The sequence below is a fragment of the Ovis aries genome, chromosome 13, assembly GCF_016772045.2.
Source record: "Ovis aries strain OAR_USU_Benz2616 breed Rambouillet chromosome 13, ARS-UI_Ramb_v3.0, whole genome shotgun sequence".
Lineage (NCBI taxonomy): Eukaryota > Metazoa > Chordata > Mammalia > Artiodactyla > Bovidae > Ovis > Ovis aries.
In genome coordinates, this window is record NC_056066.1 from 25,139,244 (window position 1) to 25,154,306 (window position 15,063).

The 15,063-nt window shown below is 44.3% G+C and overlaps 2 protein-coding genes across 14 annotated transcripts in view; one reads left to right on the forward strand and one right to left on the reverse strand.

Annotated features, from left to right (window-relative positions):
* Nucleotides 1-7,488, reverse strand: part of PRTFDC1 (phosphoribosyl transferase domain containing 1) — a 101,360-nt gene extending 93,872 nt beyond the window's left edge. For 6 of the 10 annotated variants that reach the window (XM_042230536.2, XM_004014225.6, XM_012188367.5 and 3 more), the window contains exon 1: nucleotides 6,362-7,106. In XM_042230536.2, coding sequence (XP_042086470.1) covers nucleotides 6,362-6,454 — 93 coding nt within the window. In that variant the 5' untranslated portion in view covers nucleotides 6,455-7,106. Of the gene's footprint in view, nucleotides 1-6,361; nucleotides 7,107-7,363 lie in introns of those variants that run through there. The other 4 variants (XM_027976630.3, XM_027976629.3, XM_060397358.1 and 1 more) reach the window with 2 other exon arrangements.
* Nucleotides 1-15,063, forward strand: part of THNSL1 (threonine synthase like 1) — a 138,753-nt gene that overhangs the window by 52,763 nt on the left and 70,927 nt on the right. For all 4 annotated transcript variants that reach the window (XM_060397356.1, XM_060397355.1, XM_060397354.1 and 1 more), the window contains one exon: nucleotides 5,442-5,509. The gene's annotated coding sequence lies outside the window, so the exon portion shown is untranslated. The remainder of the gene's footprint in view (nucleotides 1-5,441; nucleotides 5,510-15,063) is intronic.

Consider the following 15,063-nt stretch of genomic DNA (forward strand, 5'->3'; position numbering starts at 1 on the left):
TCCCTGCCACCACTATTTCTTCCAGGACCATTGCCATGGCTACCAATTTCGCCTCCCTGCTTCCACTGTGCCAGCTCCTCGCCCATCCTCCACCCCCACGTGGCAGCTGGAGTCCTCCTTTGAAAAATGTACCTCATGTACATCGCAGGCTTCTGCTCAGATTTTTTCAAGGGCTTCCCATTTCACTAAGAGTAGGACTGGAGTTGCCACCATGGCCTGCGGGGGCGGGGCCTCTGACTCATCCCTGGAGCTGTCTACCCCTGTCCTGCTTCAGCCACCATTCTCCTTCCTGATGCGTGAATGTCCCAAGGATCTTCTGCCCCAAGAGCTTTACACTTGCTTTTCTTTTGCCTACAACGCTCATCCCCTGGAAGCCCACATGGCTTACCCTTTACTTCCTTCAAGGCTCCACTCAAACATCACTTCCACAGCGAGGCCTTCTGGACACCTATGTAAAAACACACCCCTTCCTTGCCATGCATCTTTGTACCTCTCTTACTCAGCCTCCACAGCATGTTTTTCCACCAGGTGAGACATGTGTACGTGTGCTTGTGTGTTTTATCTCCTCGCACTGGAATGTTAGTTCCTTCTGGTAGAGACTTTGTCTGTCTCATGCATTGTCGAAATTCCAGCGTTCAGAACACTGACCTGGAATATCGCAGGTGCTCAAAACTGCTGAGTGAATAAATGACAGTCTCCACCCACGTGCTACCCAACCCTCAGTCTATCTCCTCATGATAAAGAGCACCACTGTTCATGGCTCTGGAAATTCCTACCTGACCAAGGGCAGACGGGTGGTCAATGTGTCATCTGTGTATTTTCAGAGCGTCACACCGGCTCTGCCTTGACCAGCAAATCGGCTTGGGGCACAATTTAATCTGTTTACAAAGCAACGCTGGTTTCCACCCTGAGACCTCCTAGGGCCAGCTGTTCACTTTCAACACCGCTGGTCAGTGCCTGGAACCACCAGCTGAACACAAGGAGCTTCCAGAAGACTCACTGGCAGGCCATGATAGAGACCAGAAGAGATGCCTGAGCAGCACCCGGCCCCAGGAAGATCACCCAGGGACACGACACCTTCTGGCTCCCCTGCCAGAACACACACACCACCTCCTGGAGCCCTTATAGTGGGGCAGCACGAACTGGGGGTTATTCCTCCCACAGTGAAATCCTGCGGGAGCCCCTGCCCAGCTGAATCTGAGACCACTCTCTAGTTCATGTTCTGGGCACAGCTCTGACCTTACGATGGATGTGAGGAAAATTCTATCTGAGACTCATTTCCCCCTCCTTTAAATAAAAACTCAAAGACAGGGTTGTTTTGAGGATAAAAAGAATAGATAATGTACTTAGATTCCTAGTACATTTCCATTTATGATAAACGCTTAATAAATGATGCCTCCCAAAAAGAAAAGAATGATAAAATGACAAATAAAACAAACCTATAGAGACTTTCCTAGTGGTCTGGTGGTTAAGACTCCCTGCTCCCAATGCAGGGAGCACAGGTTCGATCCCTAGTTAGGGGACTAGATCCCACATGCTGCAACTAAGACCCGGTGCAGCCAAATAAAAAACAACAATCAAACCTACAGACAAAAACTGTACTGGAAATCTGTAGCTCAAAGGCAGCATGGAGTAACAGTAAAGAGCATGGATCAGAAGCCTAACACACTTGGGGGTGCATTTACTAGCTATGGGACCTCAGGCGTTAACCTCTCTGGGTTGGGGTTTTCCTCTATAAAACAGTCAATGCCTACCTCACATGGCTAGCTTGAGGATTAAATAAGATAGATCATGGATATATAACTCTTACATCAGTATCTGGTCTACACTGTCGCTGAAGTCGCTCAGTCGTGTCCGACTCTTTGCGACCCCATAGACAGTAGCATACCAGGTTCCACCATCCATGGGATTTTCCAGGCAAGAATACTGGAGTGGGTTGCCATTTCCTTCTCCAGGAGATCTTCCCAACCCAGGGATTGAACCCGGGTCTCCCACATGGCCCTGCAATAAATGCTAACCAGTAAGACATACTGAAACATCAATAGTTTACTTTAAAATTATGTTTTAATTAACTTTAAAAAGTACCTCAAACCTCTTTGCTAAAGTCTTATGGCCTGAGTTAAAGCTGTAAATTTAAAAGTAGAAGAAACGTGTTTCTCTAAACACTATTCTATAAGCCAAACCAGTCTGTTTCCAAATGAGTCTGAAATAGTACATTTTCACTGTCGAGATAAAAGACAAAGAGATGAGGGAACCGCTGGTTTATCCTTAACAGTGCATGAAAAATTGCACTGTAAATGTGTCCCAGACCTGAGGGAACGGAGGCTGTTGGGAACTGCAGATAATTATGTTATTCATCTGCTTTTTGAAAAATCAAAACAAGAAGTCTTTAAATAGTTTCAGTATCACAGATAATACGCTCTAAGTTTTTTCAGAACAATGCTTTCTCTGTTCAAAGACCCAAAATACAGCCAAGCTGGGGAAGTGACAAACACATTCACCAAGCCATTTTACATCACATCCAAGCCTCTGAACTCCCTCGGACCCTCTGTTCCCCATTTGAAGATATACTAAAGACCTTCTTTCTAAGTCATTAAATCTTAATTTTTTGCTTAGAATATCTCCTGCTTTATTTTTCAAGTTGGCTGCCCTGGGGATAAAAACAGTTTGGAAACACATACAAAAGGCTAGGCTCCTCTCTGCTGCTAAGTAAGCCCCAGACCACGGGCCCCACTCGCTCCTTCAGGCAGTGACCACCGCGACCGCCAATTTCAGGTTCACATCGACACATCCGCCGCAGGAGAGGAAGGGAGTCTCTGCTTCCGGGAACCCCAGACACGAACAGGAGTTGGCCCAGCTGGGGTCACTAGTCCAGGCCCAGAACCAGGGAGGAAGGCGCACTGCAACGAACGCCTCAGAGCCACATGTTGAGAAACTGAGTCCAAACAGAGTCTGAAAAGAAGGGCCCTGGAGATCTGCCACCAGGCTAACGAAGGGGGACCCACACAGGCCAAATGACACCTTGCGTCCTGCATGCCTTCCTCTTCCATGGAAGGTTCTACACCCTGAAGGAGAAACTCATCACCCCTAGGAAAGCTGTGATTCCGATGGATTTTCTGATTCCCGCCACGTTTCCATGGATGGATGGGGAGGGAGATGACAGAAGCACAATTATTTTAGATTTTCCTCTTCTCCTTATTTTCCTACCAAACTCACATGTGTAGGTACTAACTATGGTTCTTCTGATAATGGTTCTGTAAAAGTAAAACATATCTATAAACCTGATGCCGAACGGGCAGACAGGTAAAGATCTTTTCTCTCCCTGAGAAGTAACAAAGATACACCAGCGGAGGAGTGGGGTGAGGGACAGTGGGGGAACACTGGTGACCAGCTATTCTAAGCAGAGTATCTGAACCCAGGGCCACATCTCTGGTTTGGCCATCCCATGTACTGTTAACAATCTAATGTCCCATCTCCCCAATTCAACTGAAAGCCATCTGCACCCAAGAGCCAGTTTCCATCTCTTCATTTTCCCTTCTCTTGCACAAACTGTACTCATTTTAGGCTTAAGTCATCTAGGCCCCTTGCCATCTTCATCACCAAGTTTCTACCAACTCAGAGTTTCTTCACCACCTCATTTCTGGATACTCCAGTACACACCCCGATGATCATTCTAGCTACTCCATCCTGAGGCAACATCACCCACCTTAGCTCAAATGACTCTGCCTTCCCTCCACCTTGACCACAGCACATCCGCCACAGCAGCCCCAGCTCTGAACAAACCTTTTGGCCACCCCAATGTTATTACCTATCCCTTTTCCCACAGGTACTGAAATTTCCCTTTGGCTTTTTGCAATCCCTTCTAGAGAGGCTCTCTACTTTTCCAGTATACCGTTCCTCCTGAGCTTTCTTTATCCTCCTGACCCTTGATGCCATTAGCTCACCTTGAATTCACTCTGAATTTGTGCCTGCCCATAGCCAACTTGATGTGAATCTAATTATCCCAAGCTCTACTGGAGAGAATGACACGCATGCAGGGAATATCTCCACAATACCTTATTTCCAACCTCGGTGAACCCTCACACTGCCTTCCTTTATCTTTCACCAAATTACCTTGTTTTTAAGAGGGCTTCTTTTAACACTGATAGATGGGCTATTCACTGTTCCACCATTTGCTTTTTAGACTTTAAAATCTACCTTTCCAACTAGTCACAATGATTGGCCTCATCCCTTATTAAGAGTATCTATTACTAAATAACAGTACTTACTGTATTTGACCATTCTACTGATGGCATAGTTGTTTAAAAGACTCTCTCTACTGCTGGCTTCATAACTGGCTTTGCCATCTTGATGCTACCTGTTCTTTCTGCAGCATGTGACCCTCCTGCTCAATCTTAACACCCCCCGCCCCCGGAACATGCGTGTGCGCTCAGTCATGTCCAGTGCTTTGTGATCCCTTGGACTGTAGTCTGCCAGGCTCCTCTGTCCATGGGATTCTCCAGGCAAGGATACTGGAATGGGTTGCCAGCTCCTTCTTCAGGGAATCTTCCTGACCCAGGGATCGAACCTGGGTCTCCCACATTGCAGGCAGATTCTTTACAATCTGAGCCACGAGGGAAGCCCCTGCTTTTGCCCCCTCACCTCCATAAAACTCTGTTCCTTAGGCACCGACCACCCTATCTGCTCTCTCCTACTGTCTTACTCATTCTTGGTCTCCTTATCTGGCTTCTCCCACTAAGTCTCTTACATCCAGGGATTTTCAGGTTTCTACCCTTAACAACAGTTTTATTTCCCCACCTTGTTCGCCAGGTATCCCCATCCACTGCGAAGTGAAAGTCACTCAGTCGTGTCTGACTCTTTGTGATGCTATGGACTATACAGTCCATGGAATTTTCCAAGCCAGATACTGGAATGGGTAGCCTTTCCCTTCTCTAGGGGATCTTCCCAACCCAGGGATCGAACCCAGGTCTCCCACATTGCGGGTGGATTCTTTATCAGCTGAGCCACAAGGGAAGCCCAAGAATACTGGAGTGGGTAGCCTATACCTTCTCCAGTGGATCTTCCTGACCCAGGAATCCAACCAGGATCTCCTGCATTGCAGGTAGATTTTTTTTTACCAACTGAGCTACCAAGGAAGCCCACTGATAAGCATCAGATATTTCTGTTTGCTGATGACTTCCAATCTATCCAGCCACCCTCCTGAATTCCAAACAGGAATTTCAAACTGCCTTTTGCGCATCCTGACCCATAGGCTTTATAGGCATTAGAGACTCAACTTGTCCAGAACTGAACTGAATGACTTCCTCTTTTCACACCTTTTCACGTCAAATCTAGGCCTGACCATCCTCTGCATGGCAAGTGGAGTGATCGTTTTTTCCAAAAGCATAAACTGGATGTTAAGATTCCTTCTCAGAATATAACGATTTCTTTGCCCTTGGCAGGTGCTGTCTTGGAGAATAAGTCCCCTACAGTATACCAACTGTTGTACTGGACTACTGTACTCTTCAAGGTACTGTACTATAAGATTTAAAATGTTTTATTTTTTGTTTTTAATATATAATTTGTGAAAAATATTATAAACATTATAGTACAGTACTATACAACCAATTATGTTAGTTGGGTACCTAGGCTAACTTTGTTGGACTTACAGACCAATTGGACTTGTGAACATGCTCTCTGAAGGGAACTTGTTTGTATGTAGGGGACTTGCTACAGGTACCCTTCTTCAATCTCCAGCTTCCCCCTCAGCCTTCCACTCTTGGCTTAGATGTCACTCAGGGGGCCAACCTGACCATCTGAGCTAAATCAGCAGCCCCAGTCCTCCTCCAATCACTATCTCAAGATTCTCTTTTCTCTTCCCTGCACATATCACTGTCTGAGAGCATATTCTTCGTGTAGGTGCTTTCACACTGCTTGCCTGTGATCCTCTCTAGAATGTAAGGTCCACGAACACAGGGGTCTGTCTGGTTTTCCCAGAGACTAGAACACTGCCTGGAACCCAGCAGTGGAATAAACAGGAGCCCAATGAACAAATAAATGAACTCCTTTAAGACTAACAGGCTTGCTGTGAAATTAACCCTGGGCAACAGAGTTCAACCCGAACAGATCAGTTACAATGAGATGCTTCCTAATGCAACCCTCCCACTCCTGCAGGCCTCAATCACAGACAGGATTATCTGTACAGTACAGGCTGATTTCTGAACAAAGAATCTTAAAGTAGGAAGTTGGCCCCACCCACCCACCACCCTCGCCACAGTTTCACTTTAAACCTGACACGTTGAAACCACTACCTTCCAAAGAAGCCAGCAGCCGTATGGCAAGACCAGATTTGATTCCAGGATACTGATCTTTGGGTACCCACCGGGCGATGGCTGACTTTGTAGGGTTCCCAGGGATAAACAGGATTTGGTCTGCGACCCCGACCTCCCAACACCTTCTGATACTCCATACACATGCTCTCGAGTTCGCTCGGCGGGTCCTTTTGCAGACACGGATGCTCTCTCGAGGGGCGCTCATGCAGAGGCCTCACAGTAAGAGCCCTGGCCGGCGTTTCAAATCTCAAACTTTATGTCCTACTGCCCGGGCCAACTCTCGGTATCCTTTTTGAAAACAACACGTGAAGCCCGCGCTGGGGGAGTCAGGAGGGAGCACGTAAGCACGGAGGCCCGTAAGAGCCACCCGCGGGGGTCCTCGCACCACACCCCCGCCCCGGCGCCCAGGGGTGACTCCTGGTTGCCAGCGGGAGTGGGACCCGGAACCACGCGGGCTCAACCCCGGGGAGTAGCGCATGGCTGTCGGGGAGCGGTGGGGACACCGAGGACCCGGGGGAAGGGTTGTTAATTGCGGGGTCAGCGGGGGAGGGGGAGAATGGAAGCGACCCGCTGGGAGGGAAGAACAAAGCCGTGGCCAGCTCGCTCCGGAATGCATTTCGGGCGTTTAATCTAAAAAGGAGGTGGGGGAGGGGGTGCCAACGAAGGAGGGGCGGGGAGCGCGCGCCTCGGCCCCGAAATCGGAGTTTGCATTTACCACGACGCCTCGCCCGTAGTCTGGCGCCTCCTCACGGTTCCCGGCCATGTTTCTCCGGGGAAAGCGGGAAGGAAAAGAGCGAGAGGGGAGGGTGACGGGCCGGGAGAGGGTGGGTGGGGGTGAGAGGGGGGACCGCTCCGCCCCTGGCCGCAGGGCGGCAGAGCCGCTGCGCACCCAGGACCCCAGGCCTGGCGGGACTCCAGCGCTCCCGCCCGCGCCCGCATCTCGGGCGGGTCCTGGGCGCGGGGCGGGGCGGGGCGGGGGGAGGGGAAGGGCCCGGGGCGTCGGGGGGGGCGGGGAGGGGGTCGGGGCGCAGCTGCCGCGAGGCCGTCTCCACCTGAGCGCGGGTCCCTTGCGGCCACCGCCCGTCTGCGAGCTCGGGGACCCGGGGGACCCAGGCTGCACGCAGCTCGCCCATGCTGCAACAGAAGACGTGCCCAGGTCCCCCGCCTCCCTAAGTCTGTCGTCCCCGCTTTCAGGCTAACAAGGTCCTGGAATCCTGCCTGCTGACTTCTGGGTGCTCTTGACCGCAAGTAAATCCGCGAAAGAGCCTGCGGTATGGGATGTTCTCGAAGTGCGGCTGTGGACCAAACTATGATGTGTTTTTAAAACCCTCTAACTGCCCAGCTGGAAAGAGCTGTGCGGTGGTTTACCCTTGAACCAAACCCGCGGTTACAGGATCTGGACTTGGAAAGAAGGCCCTTCCTTTATTGATGTCAGGGCGGGGGTGAAAAAAGAGTTTTTTATACGTCATCCACTTCATCACTTTTTAAAGAACGTATGGTCAGAGTTTAATTGTTCCGGGTTGCCGCTTAAAGCCATAGATCTTCTCAGATTCACGAGCCTTCTTTTATGAATCTTTTGTTAATTCAACCCCTGATCTCAGCTTTCCCCCTTACAGGGTCCTGGTTCTTTGTCCCTTCCTCCAGGGCCCGGCTCTCCCTTTAAATGTATTCACTGCCCTCGTCTCTGCCATCTCGCTTCATCCTTTGCAGCCGGCTCTGGTCTGAAGCCCCGAGCTGGACTCAGGCCTCTCCGAAAGACTATTTTGTTCATCTTCAAGTTCTGGCGCAAAGCAGGGGAGGACTGCTGATTTTGCTTGGTTTGAGGGGAAAATAGTTATCAATCCGTGAATGTCGCTCCGGGTGGGGAAAATATTAGTCATTTCGACATGGCCCGACTCAGCCCTGTGTGCCTTCAGTCTCTTGTGTGTCTACAGCCGGCACGTGCGTCGCTGAGATTAGGTGCTGTCCTGGGGGCGCTGGGGATGGGCAGGGGAAAGGCGGCGGGGAGGCTCCTGTTAACCAGCGCTTAGGTGTTTCTTGCACAGATAAACGTGTCAGACGTCCTTGTTTGGGGCAATTTTTATAGTCTGACCCACCTCTTTTCTCAAAGGTGAGGCACCACCTTCTATTTTCATTGTCGAAGAGCAAGCCCAGGAAGCATCTTCACAACCAAAGTCACTAAAATTTCCAGGAACTGAAGGTGATCATCAGACTGGAGTGTTCAGAAGACTCTGGTGGGAAGCCAGCCACCCCACGTCGGGGCAGGTTACCGTGTAGAAGCTGTGTGCTCAGATTCAGACACCTGAACTGCTGAGACACTCAGAGGTGGGAATGCAGTGGTTTACCTTAAGGAATCCCACTGTTACTGCAGCAAAGTCAGGTTTACCCGTGGGTACATGGGTCTTGGGGACAAGAAACTTAAGTATCACTTACAGATGTAGCTGCTCTAAAGAAATAAAAAAGCTATTGCTGTGTGCTCAGCCCAGGCACTGTGAAAGATGTAAAGGAAATGGCAGATAAATCTTTCCTTAAGAGGGCCATTAATTTAAATGGAAAATCCAGTAGGTTCACAATTTTTTAAAAAAATCACTTACTTGAATGATCACAGAATCTCAAGAAGATCCTGTAGAGACCCACAGGACATCCTGTGAAGGATACGGAATGTGCACAAATGGTTTTTTAAAATTGAATTCATTTTATTTATTACCTTTGTATATTTTGATAACATTTTGGGTGATCTATTTATGCTTCTCTGCTTTGGACTGCATTAATGTAATACAGTATACATTTGACATCACAAATCGCATTTGCAGGAACCAATACCCAAGAATAACATCATCCACCCTGACTTTATTCTTAATCCTGGTATGAGGACCAAGAGGCAAAAATTCTTTTTAAATCTCAGATTTCTGTTATGCATCTACTGCAATGGCTTTGGACGACGGTTCTGATTTTTTTTAGTAATGATCCATATGAAGTTAGATAATGAGGCTAAGCCAATTACGTCCAACAATATGCCTCAATTTTCTCATCAGTAAGAAGGACAATACTGCATATGAAGTTTGTTTTTGTTTTTTTGTGTTTTTTTTGCTCTACTGGATGTGAAGATGAGATTAACGTGAGGTGACATGCGAGAGAATCCTTTGAAAAATGCTTTAAAACTGTAAGGTGTTACTTTGAGATGCTGTGACGGTGTGTGACCAATTGTTTATAATGTTACCTGGTGGGAAAATGACACAGTAATTGCCTTTTTAAGATGGGTGTAGGGTGACCAATCAGGGACAGTTATAATCTAGGGACAGGGTGGAACTGGTATGAGAGTGGATACAGTAAAAAAAATGAAAATTATTAAAATAATGGAATTTTCACACAAAAAATGGTATTTTAGCTCAGATTGTCCATTTTCTGATACTCCTTTGAAGAAGCTAAAAGGATAAAGACTACGTCTTTGCAGAGTTAATAACCAGTAAGTATACTTGCATTTTTCAGTCCTTCTCTTGATCCACTTTTTAGTTGGAGGTTCCTGTATTTTCAATTCTGAAATTGTCTAGTATCACTACCATGGTGAAAATGCAAACATCTATGGTTACCTGAATTCTCTACCAGGCTAAAGGCTTTTGTCCTGAAAGTGTTGCAAGAAGGGGAACTGATTCCAGGGCCCGAAAGTGGGCTCTTGTCTATCAATTAGAAATGAATTGTCCAAAGATACACACGTGCTGACAAACCAAGAGGGCTTATTGGGAAGGGGCACCTGGGTGGAGAACAGGAGGGTGAGGGGACCCAGGAGAACTGCTCTGCAATGCGGCACACAGTCTCAGGTTTTATGGTGATGGGATTAGTTCCCGGGTTTTCTCTGGTTAATCACCCTGACTCAGGCTCCTTCCTTGGTGGCACACACGTGGCTCAGTCAAGGTGGATGCCAGCAAGAGGATTCTGGGAGGTGGTAGGACACATGGAGTCTCCTTTTGACATTTCCCCAGTTCTTCCAGTTGGTGGTGGCTTGGTAGTTATATGTTTCTCACCAGGACCTCCTGTCATAAAATAACTCACAGATATGGTAATTGTGCCTGGCCAGGGTAGGCGGTTTCATTTAATGTGTTTCCCCTAACAGAAGAATATACTAACCTTTTGACAGTTGGTAGTTCTTGAACCGTTGCCAATATTAATCTTTACTGAAGGAGTGATTCAGTCTATGTGCTGAGTTGTTCTGAGCAGTCACTCAGTGACACCAGATTTGAAATCCAGAAGGGCATTTACTTTTTTTCTGAGTCCTGAAACATGAAAATAAACAAAAAACTCTCAGCCTGGGAATTGTGTTGAAATTCATAAACATGTGAAACTTAGTGACTCAGATTGTTAGTCATAGAGTCACTGGTTAGAGTCTGGATGAAGTCCATTGTGAACAAAGGCCAGTAATAATGATGATGATATTTTGCTTTTTCTTAGTGCAGAACAAAACCCTTTACAAATATTACAAGTACCAAAAAAAAAAAAGTGGCAAGATACTTTATTCCAGATATTCAGGTTAAATAAGAATCTTGCTACCTTTGAGGTATTCTTTTCCCCTTGACATAAATACAGAAAATAATATAGTTGCAAATGACTGTAACACAAAACAACTTAAGCAAAAGCCCAATTAGTATTCAATTAGCACAGTAAGCCCTCTTTCCTGGACTCTTGTCTGAAGCAGACTGGATCCAGTGTGTAGTCTTAGAGTAAGCAAAAAATAGTGACTCCATAGCAGTTCTTACAAAACAACCCAGGAGCTAAATTCAGAATTTATGTTTTGCATTATGACACTTTCACTGGTAATTAACCTTACCCTGAAGAACACACAGAGGGTAAAATTTAAGTCTGTCTTTTGCAATAATGTCAGACACGAATAATACCATCAACAGTAAGTGCTGGGCTGCTTCAGAGATATCCTCCCACCATCTCCCCCATCTGACCGGAACAGGAATTGGAAAGGTTCAGAGAAGAATAATGCATCCATGTGTTCCTCCAGATCTCAGAGTCCTGGCAGCCGCCCTCAACTCTCTTGGCCACCATAAAGCAGTCATTGAAAGGACACAGCTGCAGGAACTAGAGGCCAAGGACTAAATAAATCCCAGGGCTGGAGGCACAAGTCATGTACATGACCCTAGCACAATACCTTGTGGTTATGAATGAGCGGATTAGCATCCAAGGGCGCAGTGGCAGCTTATGCAAAATTAATTGGCACCTCAGCCAGTGCCCAGTTCCTAATGGAAAGATGTCTACTTCAAATATACACACATATACACAGAACAAGGAAACCTTAGTTGGTGAAAACTTTTGCTGGTGTAGGAATTGTAAGGACCGACTGGGCTGGGAGCTGAATATTCTCTTGGCTGAACATGGATTCTCTTCAGATGAGAGTTGATGTATGACATCCACTGGCAATATCCCAGGAATGAATCCAGTTCTTGTCAGGTTCTGCATTGTATTTTAGGGTTATATTTTAGCTTGGGGAAGAGGCTGAGAAGTGGTTTGAGGTCGAGGCCATCTCACATGGGAAAAGAGACTGAGAAAGAAAAAGAGATTTGGACACTGATCTACCTAGAGGAACATTTCCCAAAGTGTGTTTAAATTCATTTTTCTTTATGTTTGAAAAAGATGAAGCTGTGATTCATTATGTTTGAGAAACAATGAGATAAGCAAAGCTAAACATTTCTATCTTGTGGAATGTCTGGGAGTCTTAAATATGCCAACATGTACTGTCAATAGTCAAGAAGACTATAGCAAAATGCAGTGTTTCCCAAACTGTTTTTTTTTTTTACCATGCGAATCTTCTTAGAGGGTGTTTTATAAAAGGTTTTTTAAATTGCATTATTATAAGATATTTATATTTATACTTATCTGGAAGTAGGCAATTTTATATGAACTTAAAGGCTATATTTGAGAGGACTAAATATTTAAAATACAGTTTTCTGACTATGCATTGTTTTTTGTTTTTTGTTTTTTTTTTTTTCAAAAATATGCAGTAAACTTAAATGGACATGGCTAAGGCCTTTCTCAACCTGTGAAAGGCCATGGCTTTGCAATTTGTGCCATCCTTCAAGTGGACATGAAACTTGATTATTTTAGAAGACAAGGATTTACTCTCACACCCACTCCCTCTCCCCCTGCCATTCATACTTTATTTCCCCTCTAACTACAAACAAGATCAGCCTTCAGAGTAGCAAGATAGATGCAAGCTATCTCATTGTGGCAGTCTCCTTTGGTCTCTCTCAGTAACTGCGGTGGCTGTGGTGGCTTCCAAAGGCCATTGTTTTTAGACACTGCCAGGATATAGAATATCCAGATGAGCCAAGAGGCAAAGCAGGGATGTGATATAGCAAGTCATTTGTTGTCATAGCCAGGACAATGAGATTCTATTGCAGTGGCCAGGTTCATAGTCCTGTGGGATTTGTACTTGAAGGGACTGAGTCCCTGTGTTTTCTAACTTGGGACCTTTAACTCTACTGACTACCTCAGCTGCACCAGTGGGATTCATGGCAAGTCAAACCTGATTCACAGAGGGTGAAAATTACTACGTTTTAAGTTTATAACTTTTCATTTTAAGTTTTTGGTTTTGTTCCAGCTTTTTTAAGTATAATTGACAAATAAAAATTGTATGTATTTAAGATATAAAAGGGGCTTCCCAGGTGGCTCAGTGGTAAAGAATTTGCCTACAAATGCAGGAGACACAGGGGACACAGATTCTATCCCCAGGTTGGAAAGATCCCCTGGTGAAAGAAATGGCAACTCACTCCAGTATTCTTACCTGGAAAATTCCATGGACAGAGGAGCCTAGTGGTCTACAATCCATAGAGTCGCAAAGAGTCTGACACAACTGAGCACACACACATACACAGGAGGTGGAAAATGTAGTGACATAAGATACACCTATACATTGTGAAATAATTAACCATAACCATGCTAATTAATATATCCACATAGTAATCACACAGTTGTCTTTGTGTGTGTGTGATAGCAAATATAAAATGTACCAGATAGTATTATTAACTGCAGTCACCATGCCATACATTAGATGGCCAGAACTTATTTATCTTACAACTGAAAGTTGCTACATTTTTATCATCTCCCAAATTCCACCTCACCCTGAGTCCTCAGAAATTACCACTCTTTTCTCTACTTCTAAGTGAGAGTATACAGTATTTGTCTTGTCTTATTTCATATAGCATACTGTCCTCCAGATGCATCCATGTTATCATTAAAGGGAGGACTTCCTTCTTTATTATGGTGAGTAATAAGTAACCATACAGATGAAATAAAATATATTTATAAAGTAAGATAATGTATATAGTATATAATGAATATATAGTATAAATACAATGGATAATATATAACATTACATTATATATATTATATTACAATAGATATAGGTATTTTCACATTTTGATAAAGATTGCATTAAATCTGTAGGTTACCTTGGGCAGTATGGACATTTTAACAATATCAATACCTTTTGATGTTATATGTAAAATAAACATATAGCACAAGTGTTTTTCCATGGGATAGTAAACTCTTTATAAATATCACTTGAAATGGCAATGCCAACCATTGCTCAATATATTTTTATTACTTCCAAATTTTGATTTTATAAAAATATATCAGAAAAAAAAGAAGAAGAAAAAGAAAAAATATATATCAATAACTATGTTTTTAATAAAATATTTATGTATACTTTATTTCTGGTGGATAAATTCTCTAGAAATGGAATTTCTAAGTTATAGGGTATAAATATTTTTTAAGACTTGATATATAGTTCTAAATTTAGCTTGCAATATTAATGTCTGTCTTCAATGGAAAATTATAGTAAATCTCATGAGATTTTTAACTGAACATGAATAAAACTTTATTACAAAAATACTTTGAGGTTTGAGGGTAGAGTATTAGCTAACATATGTTAAAAGCTTAGTAATTGGAACTAATAAGAAAAAGTCAATTTGAATTTATGATAAATTCTTAACTATAGACTACTTTAAAACAATGTGCTTTTATTGCTGTAGTCCATAAAGTAATACCTAGACTAATGAAAAGTTTATGGTACTCTGTGTTAGGCTTTTGGCTCCAAGTCAGGCAGACTCAGCTTTAAAATCAGACTCCACCACCTCCTGCCTGACCTTGGGCAAGTTTCTTAATTTCTTTGCCTTATTTTTTGCATTTGTTCAATGAAGATAATGTTAGTTCCTACTTCTCGGGGCTATTGTGAGGCTTAAATAATGTGTCCAGATAACCTAAGGAGCACACAATACATTTTATCTATTAAGAAGAATAATTTTAAATAGAATCCCTAATTAGAATTTCTGAATTAATAAACAAATCAGTTGAAAAGTTTTAAGTAAATAAACCTACACTATATCACTTACAGTTTCTTCATGTAAATGAGCCAGTATTTTCCATGAAATTATATTTGTTGTGTTATCAGCTTGATATATATATGTGCATGCTACATGCAAAGTCGCTTCAGTCATGTCCAACTCTTTGCAACCCTCTGCATCAGACCATAGCCTACCAAGCTCCTCTGTCCATGGGGATTCTCCAGGCAAGAATACCAGAGTGAGTTGCCATGCCCTCCTCCAGGGAATCTTCCCAACTCAGGGATTAAACCTGTGTCTGTCTGCATCTCTTGCATTCCAGGTGGTTTCTTTACCACTAGCACCATCTGTGAAGATATATATATATAATTTATATCATAAAATTTAAATATAAATTTAACAAAAGTAAG